The sequence below is a fragment of the Macrobrachium nipponense genome, chromosome 43, assembly GCF_015104395.2.
Source record: "Macrobrachium nipponense isolate FS-2020 chromosome 43, ASM1510439v2, whole genome shotgun sequence".
Classification (NCBI taxonomy): Eukaryota; Metazoa; Arthropoda; class Malacostraca; order Decapoda; family Palaemonidae; genus Macrobrachium; species Macrobrachium nipponense.
This window is the reverse complement of record NC_061104.1, coordinates 37210841-37223127: the sequence shown is the minus strand read 5'-3', so window position 1 is coordinate 37223127 and position 12287 is coordinate 37210841. Positions and strand designations below refer to the sequence as shown.

Here is a 12287-nt window from a genome sequence, read left to right as displayed (position 1 = left end):
TAGCATTAAATGTAATACAAAACTAATATCTTAATACGCTTAATATATAATGATCAATTCATATATATATATATATATATATATATATATATATATATATATATATATATATATATTTATATATATATATATATAATGTGTGTGTGTGTAAACGTATAGTCGCGAAAAATTAGTGCACGAATTTTCTGAGAAGTATTTCCCGCCCATCCATCCATTTCCCACTTTTCAATGTAAGGTGAATTGCCACGTATCAGGCGCTGGCGGCTAAAACAGAATGGTTCTTTTTTGGCTGTTCACATTTATCAGTCATCGACTCTCCATCCGTATGGATTAATAACAAAATTCTTGTTGTCTTGTAAATTATGTAAAAAGCAAAAGAATGCTTTCATTTTGAAGAGAACAAATTTTCGATGAAATTGACTAACCCGATCCGCTCGGGTACAAAACCAAGCCGCACCACGGGCCCCGTAGGGGCCGTCAGTGCACCCTCGTGTGGTGCACTGTAGGCATTACTTAAGGTTTCTTTGCAGCGTGCCTTCGGCCCCTAGCTGCCACCCCTTTCATTTCTTTTACTGTACCTCCATTCATATTCTCTTTCTTCCATCTCACTGACCACCCTCTCCTAGCAATTGTTTCATAGTGCAACTGCGATTTTCCTCCTGGTACACCTCTCAAACCTTCAGCTCAATATTTCAGTGCTGAATGACCTCATATGTCCCAGTGCTTGGCCTTTGGCCTAAATACTATATATTCATTCCACACCATGGGTTCACCCTCTCACTTTTAATTAACGTAGTTAAGATAGCAACTCTTCCTGGTCCTGTACGTGGTGTGCGGGTGCGAGCTTGGGTATGTGGGGAATCGCGAATGACCAGAATCATGCACATTAAGTAATCATTCTTTTTTGTAGCCATCGTTGGGCTAATTGATGTTAAGCTTTACTCACTTTGTTTAGTGAACTTTCGGGAATGTGTCACCATTTGTTTCAGTGAAAGTGAAATTTAATTTGACGGATTTTTCAGTGTTTTTTGAGTGGTCGCATGGCCACGTAATTTTTGTCTAAATTTGGGGTGCTGAGCCACCTAAGCTCACGCTTTATTGTTTTGTTTTTACTGTTAACATTGATGAATTTATTTCTGTCATAAAACTGTCAAAATCATCCGTGTTTACCTTTCGAGCTGTCCTTGTGTACGGGCTATCAGCCATGACATTCGCGACATATATATAGCCTTAAAACCACAGGAGCTCAAGCGACACCGCCACCAATACAGTGTTTTACATATTGGCAAAATCGCTAATTCTCCCCCTATCTCTCTGAGGCTATGACGTTTGTAACACTGATATCCACTGACTTGAGACTGTCTTTACACCAAGTGAGTAGAGTCAAGTCGAGTCATACGACTGTAGTTATTCTGAATCAGCGCCGTTCCCACTGACTGAGACAGAGTTAGAATCAAGCTCAACAGGAAGTAGATAAACGCAAATGCTCTCGCTAAAGTATCGGTGTTGCTGTGGCTGGGGCGGCGAAGGAGTAGGTGTAGGCGTCAAAGATGATGGATTCATGAGATTAAAGCTAAAAGGTCAGATTTCGGAAGCTTTGGGCATCTATTCCCAGACTTGATAAACAATCCAGCTAAGTTTTATGACTTCCTCAGAATGTCAACTGGACAATTTAAAATGTTAGTGGAGTTAACTTCATCCTACATTAAAAAGCAAATCACCGTCATATTGTTCATCTCTCAGCGGGCTCGCCGTGACTGCTGAAAAAATGGGTCCGCCCGAGTCACTGACTCTGACTCGCCTTGACTCTCCCATTTGAATCAATGTGGCGACTCAAGAAGAGTCATGAATCGTCTTGACTCGACTCGCTTGGTGTACACACAGCCTTATGGTCAAAATTTCTGTACAAGCAAAGGAAATGACGAACTTATATGTCCACAGTAGTTGTCACTCGGTGCAAGTGGCCCAGTTGTTGTTGTTGTATTAAGCCAACACTTCTTGTTGGGACGGGGCTTTCCCTTGTTGCCCCGTTGCTTATAAACTACGGAGGTTTATGTCATATGTGTTGGCGAGGGAGTGAGCCAGTGGGAGTAAGCAGTCAAAATATACGTGGTGCCTGGCAACCCGGGCGTCTCTCGCCCAATCAGAAAATTTCTCCGTAAGTAGTGTCTCAGCGACCAATCATCGGGCGTTAAACAAACCTTCTGGAAAGAGTCCCAGCCAGTCTATCCAAAACGACACGGGTGTCAGGCTGTGATTGTTGTATTGGTAATGTGCAGTGTTCTCGCTAGTAACAGTATTTCCACTATTTTTTACAATACCGTATTGTACTGTATTGTTTTTACGTTGCATGGAACCAGCGGTTATTCAGCAACGGGACCAACGGCTTTACGTGACTTCCGAACCACGGCGAGAGTGAACTTCTATCACCAGATATACACATCTCTAACCCCTCAGTGGAATGCCCGAGAATCGAACTCGCGGCCACCGAAGTGGCAGGTTAAGACCATACTGATCACGCCACTGAGGCACTTCTACAATACACTACACTGCCTTTTCACCTTTATCTATTTTCATTATTATTATGATTAGTACTGTTATTTTTATAGATATTATTGCTGTAATAATGTTGGTCTTGTTACTGTAATACAAGGTGTATTTATTGACTTCACGGCAGGGCTTTCATATGGTACTTGTTATGTTGATAAACTGTGGGAGCATTTTTCTCATGAAGAAAAAAATGGCGCTTGAGTTTCTGCGGTTTTAAGGCCCTCATATATGAATTGATCACTAGATATTAAGCATATTAAGATATTAGTTTTGTATGTGTAGTGCTAAGTCAATTCATGGTGGAAATTTACATATTTCACATATCATAATGGAGCAAATTATAAATCTGTGGAACTTCATAATTTCGAAATCAACAATCCTTCTTACTTCAGGGTTACTTCAAGTTTCTCTTCCGTTGATGTTGCTCGTCTGTAATTAGTGTCAAATTTTGATATCCGAGACTGAATGCCTTATGAATTAAGATTCCACAATATTCAGAAAACTTGCCTGGGTGCTGCCGTAGCTTATGAAAGTGTATGATATTCTCCATTCTTTCCTGTCTAAATTGTCATGAATCCAGTTTCTTATCCTCTAACACTTCTAATTTGGTTGACAGTGAGTTAGCGCAAACACTCACACACTTCCTCCATGACGGCAAGTGCTGCTGAACTGTCAGTCTTAATGTGTAACTGTCACTCTTGCTTGTCTGTCTGGTGGGGCCACATATGCAGAAGACGGACATGCTTACTTACAGAGGGGCGAGGCCACTTAGGCAGTGTGGTAGCTACTCACCTGACGGATTCTGGCGGGGCCGCACGCAGCCATTTCAGTTACAATTGACTTTCATTGAATCAAATATGCTTTCAGACTCCATGTCAGCCACCGTTAGCTTCAGGGAGAGAAGCATTAGATATTAGGACACTTACCGATGACCGATGTTCTGTACACACATTTATATATAATATATATGTATATATTATATATATATATATATATAGTATACTATATATAATTATGTATTATATACATATATATATATATATATATATATATATATATATATATATATATATATATATATATATATAGTATATTTTTACCAAGCTTCCTCTGGTCCTGTTATATTACAAGCTATGAGCATACGCAACCACCAGGGGCTTGAAAGTTTCCAAAACTCCAAACGGCCAACATCTAAGAAAGGAGAGATTGCGTTTGTTTGCTCAAGCTTTTAAGGAGTGAATAACCTTAATATAATAGTCAGTTTTACAGTAGAGCTGACTCAGCAATTGCTCAGGTTATACATACTGAAAAGTGACTGATTTCTTCAGGCGTTAGTGTAAGCAGCTCTTACAGGATTTCCATTCTAAAATAATGTAAAAAATGAGACAGATAAGCAGCACCCTGCAAAATCAGAGGCTATCAGAGTTGAGATCTTAGCCGACATTTGTGAAACTTCCTTCCCTGAGAGGTGCTACCAGCTACTGCTCTCATAAACATAACTAGCTTCAGGCACATCATATATAAATGGAAAATTGTAAACTTACCGAGAAAGTGTATAAACATTGAAAGAAAGAAAAAAGGAAACTCCGTTCATTCTGTAATAATCTCAAACCCGTAGTATTCAAGGAAATGAAGATGGACAATATTTTGTAGAAAGAAATCTGGAAACTTCTTTATTTATGCTATGAGACATACTGAGACAGACCGATTATTATTATTATTATTATTACATTATCTGACATATTGGGCGTACCGCAGCTCAGGCAGCCAAGATACACTGGGGCAGTTCTTTGTTGCTGTATTTCTTAAGAGTATTTGTGTCATGTTTTCTTGTATGTGTATTTCTATATATATATATATATATATATATATATATATATATATTATATATTATATATAATATATACTACATACATATATGTGTGTGTGTGCACCAATACTGAATTCTCTCATTCTCTTTCTCTCAACTGAACAAAAATTTAACTCAAATGTTTATTTCTTCGTGTAACTTGAATGAATCGATATACTCATATGCATGAATGCATGTCTCATATATTTGTTTCACACCACGGTTAAGCAATTATTTTGTACACATGAATAAAAACATATGAGTATATATGCGAACGGAATATTTACACACCGCATGCACACAATCACACACATACATATATAGTATGGATATATATATATATATATATATATATATATTATATATATAATATATGTATATCAACACCCTGTAACTGGGGTGATCTTCTCTTGTGTTCAATCAAAGGTGCATTTTGTTCGTAGGAATGTGTTTGTTTGAGTCATTTGTTGTAAATATTCGCGTTTATGTGATCGAGTATACGTACATGTAATTTATCTGTATGTATACATATTTACATATAAATTTGCCTATGAATGCTTGTAGTATGTGTAGTCTACACGCACACAATTTTACACACATACATATATACGTGTATATATATATATATATATATATATATATATATATATATATAATATATGTATATATATAATATATATATATATATATATATGTATATATATTATATATATAATATATATACATATATATATAATAAAATTATATAAACTTTGATTAGTACATGTTTATGTACCAAGTGTGTGTGTGTGTGCGTGTTCGCATATACATAGATATATATACACACACTCATTTAATGAATCAGCATAGTTCCTGTTAGTTAGATTTGTCAATACCTTTAAGAGTGGTGTGCTCAAAATATGAAGGAATTTGAACCCTTACAAAATATATAGATATATATATGTATGTATAATTATATATATTTCCGATGGTGGTTGGTGTGGTCAGAAGAGACGCTATGCGTCAGTCAGATTAAAATCAAAGGGTAAATGCATCCTCCTAAATGATACCCGATGGTTTTAATACCATTACAATACTGTAGATAATAAGTAAAATGAGTTGAAGGTTAAATATATTGTTCATAACACAAATGAATGCATCCCCCTTTTAAATCATCTTGGATTTCTTGAACCAAAGAATTACTATTCACTCGGCAGTAACTGTTGTCTTCTTCTTCGAGTCGCCTGTGGTGGCATAGTAGTAGTATTTTCGCTTGAGGATGAACGTCCTCCTCCTCCTCCTCCTCCTCTCCCTCCAACTTCCCGTTCGAGTTGGCACAATGATCAGCCAGTCATCGTTTGAGCTACTTCTTACACCAATAAACCCGCTTTATGAAGTTTGTCAAGACCTGTGCCAGGAATCAAATAAGTTTCGACAGCTCACGTGATTCCTTGTCAGGGGGAAGACCTTAGTAATAATTACAGTTATTTAATTATATCATGAATGATACCAGCAGCTTTTTGACCATGAGCTGGCCACCTGACACAGCCAGGCTTCGAGTACATACGTACATCAACTCCCGAAAAGGGAGTCTCTTTGTAGGTGTGGATATTACGTCAACGGTATTGATAATTCCTGTGGGCGAAACAACGAGTCGATCTCACAAGTATTACCAATAGGTCACTTCTATTACAAAACTATATTTAAACTTAACAAGTTCGTCCTCTTAAAGTACTGAAAGGAACAGAAAAGATCCGAATGGAACAGATGAACAACTAATAGCTAGAGCTAAGCGAGTAGTGAGGCACAAGACCGCGTCTTTGTTATGGGGTTTACTGGATGAGTCTACAAGCAAAGAGAGGCCTACTGTGCTTCACTACTGACTGGTCAAAAGCACACACAAACAGACACACAGAAAAGAAATGAGATCCTCTGGACATCTGTTTTGAACAAGAATGACTTCTGAACAAATAATTTCATATTAACATCACAACAACTAGACTTTTTCTTATCCTATCTGATATTGAGCACACGTCTATAAAGAGTCCTTGGTGACCTCATCATGTCTAATGAACACCACTTTCTTAGGCGAGAACATTTTCTGTTTGCGGAGGTCATCATCATCAAGCGTCATGAAATGCCCGTCTATTTTGCTTTCGGTTCCGAGTAGTATTTGAATTTCAAACACCGACACAATGTTAGCTACTCTTCGTTCATTGTCAAGTAGGATACAATAACACGTTAATTAAGGGTTCAACTTAACCCTGGTCGGGATCATCGCCTCGTTTTTCTTGCGTGGAAAGAAAATCATATTTGCAGTCTCAACATTATAAAAATTTCAAAAAATTGACATAAGATTGAATTTTCTGTTGCTTTCATCAACAATCCTCGTGCTATCTAAAGTGGAGATTTGAGTTCATAGCACAACAAAATAACTGATTGACCCTTTCTGGCAGTCGCACCGTGTAGCACCTGTAACATTGATTTTTGCTTGGAAAATTGACCACTTTTATGGGAGTAAGGTGCATCCAAAGACAGACATTTTCTTCAAATATAGAAATGCTAACTGTGCATCACCTAACCAATGTTCGAAATGTAATTTGGTTAATGCAATACTCTCTTATTACTTAAGGAAAAATCTACCAGTAGCTACTCTACAAGTTTTGTTCATCAAGAAAGCTGCCACCCAAGTGTTAGTGTGCCGATAGTCGCATCCTAAAAGTCAGCTGTTGACCACAGTTCAAGAGGACAACAGTAACACAACAGAATGTGGAGTCAATGTGGGATTCCATTGTTAACTCAACATGCCATGAAAATCAAGTCCTTTTTCGTGTCTCGACGAATTCTCAGCAGAATCTTCGACTTGCTGTTTCGTTACTGTTATACTATATGGGTAGCTTCAGTCACAGACACTGTAGTAAATTAGGTTTACGTTAATTTCCTGGAAATGAAACAATTCACATTTTAGGAATGCAAGCAACCGGAAATGAGTTGACATGGAGGCGAAGTCTTCATGAACAAAACTGTATTCGGCCTACGATCGTACCCTTGAAATAAAGGAAATGCATCTATTTTCTTCCTTGACGAAAACTTATAACCTTTCCAAGTGATTTCTTTGAATAACGCATTCCACCTTTGTGCATTTTCACACCTCCAGTTCACTACTGTTTTTTGTTTTTGTTTTTTGTACCAGTGTTAGACAGTCATCTAATTCCCCTGTTGACGAATCATGGACAGACGTTTGTTTACACAAGATGAATTTTTGCCGCTCATTTCATGAGGAGCTCGTGGTGCGACGATGCAGTGGGCGTTGTGGCTCGCGATTCCTCAGCATCACCCCCGGAGGCGGACAGCCCACTTGATAGGTGATGCTGGGCGTAGTCTCAGACCACCGTCTCTGTTCGTAAAGAGGTTCGGCTGAGGTGGTGGGCTTTGCGAGCTCCCAGTACAGGCGACAGACTTCGATCACCCTGCAACGGAACGAAGGAAGACACATCGTCAGTCTCACCACTGGACTCGACCTCATTCTATTAGAGTGGTTGTTGCAAGCGATTTGAAAATCATATTCAACTGCTGCTTGGTTTGCCACAAGATAACAAATGACCTCCAGATATTTGAAAACCTTAAAACAGTCAAGTTATTATCAAGTTCAATGCAGATATCAGTCCTCGAATTCCAATGACTTAAGGATGATATATTCAGTCAGTTCGCTACAAAAAAAATAAAATAAAATAATAAAAAAAATAAACGGTTTCAGGGGCATGCATGTATGAATATTTAATGTAGAATAAATGTGGTCATGATAACATTTAAGCTTCCTGACAGTTTTGTTTTCCCCGACAAGTGGCTAAAAACATGCATGATTTTCAAGGAATTGTAATCGTTACTTTTGAGATGAAATCTTTGTCATCACTCCTTTCAATAACAAATTGCAACAAAATCAGCTTGATATTAAAAATGATGATTTGTTATTCTACCTAACTGGGACGATATGCAAACATATCATGCACAATCAAATCCTGAATAAGAATTGATCACAAAATCTGATTTTAATCAGTGGCGAAAAAATCCTCGTTTTTGGAAGACGTGAGGAAAAGTCCCGCTCACAGGCTGCAGCCGTCTTCACCTTGACATGGGATTTATTCCTTTGCTTGACTCAAACACGCTTGATATTCTTTATCTACGCACCCGGAGGATCAAATTCAAGATAATCGACAAACCGAAAATAGAATGTTTATAATGTGCAAAGCATATATACTAGGCTACATTAGAGAAAACGTGTCGTGTGTGGAGATTCATCATTTTCAGTTGGCTATTTCTTTTACCGTCAAATTCTGGAGGTCTCTTCCAGCGCCTGTTTCTTTATTTTTTTTAAAGGCCTGTTTACCATGTTTTCTTCGGGCCTGGGCTAGAAAAGGGTAAAGGGTTGACCATACAAGAATGTGGGCGTGTGGTAAAAAATAAATCAGTTCAGATAACGTAATCCGACACTTATGTATGCATCTTTGAACACCGTTTAAAAGCACGTTTTTTGTTCTGTAAGCGAGATTTGTGTATCAGTAGATTAGATAATTGTTGAGTTTAACAGTAAGTCTAAGAGAACTTCGTTCTAGGCAACAATGAAGAAGAATGTCTATCTGTCTGTCTCTGCGGATATAGTACTAGTTCTGAACAGTTGGTGAGCGCAAACGTGAACACAACTTCTTCTACCCGAAAAGATCCTGCTACGTGATCATCGCGGTTCACAAATGAAAGTGAAGCTTGCTGAAGTGGCTTTCTCTTTTAAAACTGCCGACGAAAGTCCTTGAAACTTGGCACCCGTATCCACTCGGGGTTTTAGCATACAATGCTCGTTTTCTCGTTGGCATTAGTTAACAAAACTTCACTGAGAAAGTTTGTTTTTGTACTGAAATCTAATGCTAAGGAACAAGGAAGGCGCAGCTTTAAGAAGAGAACAGGTCCTTTCATTTACGTAGAGAGAGAGAGAGAGAACTACTGATGAAGCATGTGAGTTCTGACAGTCACCCTTATGTTATCGATATCTGCATCGAGTTCAACTTTTGAACACTGTCTGAATAAGGGGAGACGTAGGTACCATGAAATCTGACGCCTTCAGCAGCAATAACAGGATTTTTCAGACTGTTTGCACTGTGCTCTATAATTTGAAAAATTACACATCTACCTTTTTTGTTTACGAATATCTCAAGTTCTTTATAAATATGTAATTTGGTTTTGTAGGTCAACTGTGCATTATTTTTCAACATTTACTATTTCCTTTGTCATTTCTCGTTCCTTTATATTCCACAAAAATTAATATATCCAGTTTTTCTCTGAATCTATTTCCGTGCAATTTATATAAAAGAATTAATTAGAAAAACCGATTTAAAATAAATAACATATCTGTAATTTAAAGTTGCAAAATTTGAATGTTCTTTTTTCATCCATTCAGTAGGGATCTGTGGGTATCTGAATAAAAAAAAAGAATAAGTGACCTATCAACAATAAATAAAAAGAATAAGGGACCTATCAACAATAAATAAAACAGAAATAAAAATATTTTTGAGGCTATCGACAATTAAATTTCAGGTTAGTTTTATGCAATGTCTTATGAAGCAAAAAGCTTCTGCACGGAAAACTTGTATGATTATATAATGGTTGTGAACTTTTTGCCACGTTTTCTATCTTTTTTTTTCCACGGGGGTGGGTTCCCCGGGGGTTGGGGGTGGGGGGGGGGTGGGGGGGGGGGGGGATTTCAATGGTTAGCGTCCCGTTTCTTAAAGTATGAACCCCAAAAATAGTTCGTCAAAATATTTTCTGCAGAAGAGGAAAACTTCTTAACAAATGTCTAGAGTTATGTAAGAGCTTGACTGATATGGTTTTAGCCTGAGTAAAATGAGTAACATGGTATGCATCTAAAGTATGAACTCCATAACAACAGTAAACATATTCTGAATCCTAATTTGACTCAAACGAGCAAGATGACATGAACTTCTTTGTCACAAATAACTGAATTTCTGAAGAAGCTAAAGTGAGTAGATAGATAGATAGATAGCTACCACGTGACTCTACAGTGTTTACCGCTCGAGTTCTTTTCCAAGTATCGTAAGGACTAGTGTGGAATGAATGGTTAAATAATACACATCCTATCATTTGCAACTCAGCGGCTGCGACAATTTCTGCCAATTGTACAAATTTTGAATGATTTTCGGGTGTTATTTCTTACATCTTGTAAATCTAGTATATACTTGCACAGTGCAAAACATTATTGCTGAAACTGGGGCATACTCTATTTTCACCCAGGTCGTTCGATTTCACGGTCATTCTCCAAGTAATTCATCTCATGAAATAAATATGAACAAGTTATTTGACTTTGACAATTTCGGAGATCATTAAGTCATCACAGTCTCACCGACAATTTAAAAGCAGCATTTCACAAAAAAGGCCTGAACTATTGATCAATATATAGTATAATACATCTCTGAGCGGCTTTGAGATCACCCTTAGTCACTGACTCCCATCCTTAACATCCTTAAAAGTGAACATGAAAATCAACCCTTTGTGGCCGAAAGCAAGAGCGTTTTGTGTTGAGCGAGTCACAACGAGCAAGAGAAGCCAAGCATCCTTGAGCATTCATGAGGGCAGTCCTTCCTTCCTCTCTCGCTTTCATTCTCGGGGGGGATAGAGGGAGAGGGGGAGAGAGAAAGAGAGAGAGCGAGAGAGAGGGTAGAGGGCAAACATGATGTACGTGTGTACCGCTGTGGCCTACACTGTCCACGGAGGCAAATCGTGCGCCGCGCTCGCACACGTGCACGTGGTGAGGCAGCGACCCGTCCTCTCGCCGACGCACCCGCTTCCGGTGGCACCAGATGCACATGACTATCAGCAGCACTGAAGAAATGCCTAGGCCCACACCCACCAACATTAAGACATTGACCTCAGTGTCTTTTACACCTAGAAAGGAAAAAGAAAGTTAGGGCAGAGCAGTACAGTAGTCACGCCATGGAGTCCATCCAAGATAATGAAATGATGTCTCGTATAACCAGAGGTTAATTCAACTACAGTATAGAGGGCAATTTTTTCTGTTAGGTAACTTATTATTTATAACGGTTGTAATTTAGAATAGCAAGAATAATGACACCGAGGCTGAAGGAGCTCTTCGGTTGCCTCCTCAAGTAGGCTACTGGGTGAGATGTTGCCCAAACATAATCCACTTTCCCAAGGACAAGATGTCACCTCTAGGCTATTAATTGTATACCCACAGCTAATACCAATTTGTCAAAATAGAAGGTGTCACCCGAGTGGTAAAGGAATATAAATCATTCATCTTTTATGCTTTGGTTACACTGAGATGATACTCAAAATTTTGACTTCAGCTTCTACCTGGCAAACACTGATGGATTACTTGCACGTTCTATCAGAAACTGTTCTCTGTGCTCAGACAGCTACTCAGTTATCAGTGAAGTAGTAAATCTATAACTGTTTACTGTTCTCTTGACTAACACATATTACACCAGGAAGCACAACTAGAAACGGTGTTTCCTACAGCAGTCGTGCAACATTATGGTGCTGTTAAACAAGAACGACTTTTGGCAGCTGTTATCTCTTGCTGTCAGATTTTGCACAGAGCAGACGTGGCTTTTTCTGTTTGGTTCCAACTGAGGTCACACTTATTAGCCACAACACTGTAGCACAGGCCATAATGAATGTTTTACATTTTTTGAAAAACTTGGCGCTTCTTTGAAAGGCTGACAGCAAGAGATAGAAAATGTCAGAAAACGACTATGGGAAATGGCTAATTTTTAATTTTTAACATACATACACACACAATATATATATCAAGTATACAAGGCCCATTAAAACACACTGGTTTTAATGATCCTTTTATACTTCAGATGTATCCTGTTTTAAC

At 38.2% G+C, this 12287-nt stretch overlaps 1 protein-coding gene across 17 annotated transcripts in view; it reads right to left on the bottom strand.

Annotated features, from left to right (window-relative positions):
* Window positions 1-5497: 5497 nt before the first annotated feature.
* The window catches only part of LOC135213655 (cubilin-like), a 244559-nt gene continuing 237769 nt past the window's right edge, over window positions 5498-12287 (bottom strand). For 14 of the 17 annotated variants that reach the window (XM_064247703.1, XM_064247701.1, XM_064247699.1 and 11 more), the window contains 2 exons: window positions 11145-11329; window positions 5498-7848 (listed from right to left, as the gene is read on the bottom strand). In XM_064247703.1, coding sequence (XP_064103773.1) covers window positions 7762-7848; window positions 11145-11329 — 272 coding nt within the window. In that variant the 3' untranslated portion in view covers window positions 5498-7761. Of the gene's footprint in view, window positions 7849-11131; window positions 11330-12287 lie in introns of all 17 variants that reach the window. The other 3 variants (XM_064247711.1, XM_064247714.1, XM_064247713.1) reach the window with 1 other exon arrangement.